This window comes from Trypanosoma equiperdum (assembly GCF_001457755.1).
Source record: "Trypanosoma equiperdum strain OVI genome assembly, contig: ctg_833, whole genome shotgun sequence".
NCBI lineage: Eukaryota > Euglenozoa > Kinetoplastea > Trypanosomatida > Trypanosomatidae > Trypanosoma > Trypanosoma equiperdum.
The window spans coordinates 1,834-2,283 of NW_027124791.1; the positions used below are offsets into that span (position 1 = coordinate 1,834).

General features: G+C 48.0%; 1 pseudogene across 1 annotated transcript in view; it reads right to left on the bottom strand.

Annotated features, from left to right (window-relative positions):
• The window catches only part of TEOVI_000389700:pseudogene, a 3,054-nt pseudogene that overhangs the window by 868 nt on the left and 1,736 nt on the right, over positions 1–450 (bottom strand). Inside the window, exon 6 of the mRNA in view lies at positions 1–450. This exon is cut by the window's right edge and continues 9 nt beyond it. Within this exon, the coding sequence occupies positions 1–450 (450 nt within the window).

Genomic DNA, 450 nt, shown 5'->3' on the forward strand with positions numbered 1-450 from the left:
CGTTAGGTCTTCGGCGAAGAAGCCATATCCTGGACAAGGAATTTGGTTGGGGCGTTTACTGAGAGAGTTCACCACTATGATTAATAAGAGGGGACCTAGGACTGTATCTTGTGGGACCCCTCATGTGAACTCCCTGTTCCCCGAAAACACTTTCTTTACCCTTACTTGTGTTTTACTTCCTTGTAGGAAGCTAGCGGTCCATTTCACAGTGTAAGTTGGTATTCCCATTTCCTGCATGGCACGAATCGCTGTTGCATGATCTACCGTGTCGAATGCCTCCGCGTAATCAACAAATACACCCCCTGTCCTTTCATCGTGGTGAGGTCTACATAGAGCTGCCCTTGGGTGTAAGAGCTGGTTTAGTGTAGATTGACCCAGGTGGAATCCTGATTGCTGCACTGCCAGTTTCAATTCGACGGTGTTACGGATCCTTGCGCAGACAATCTTTTC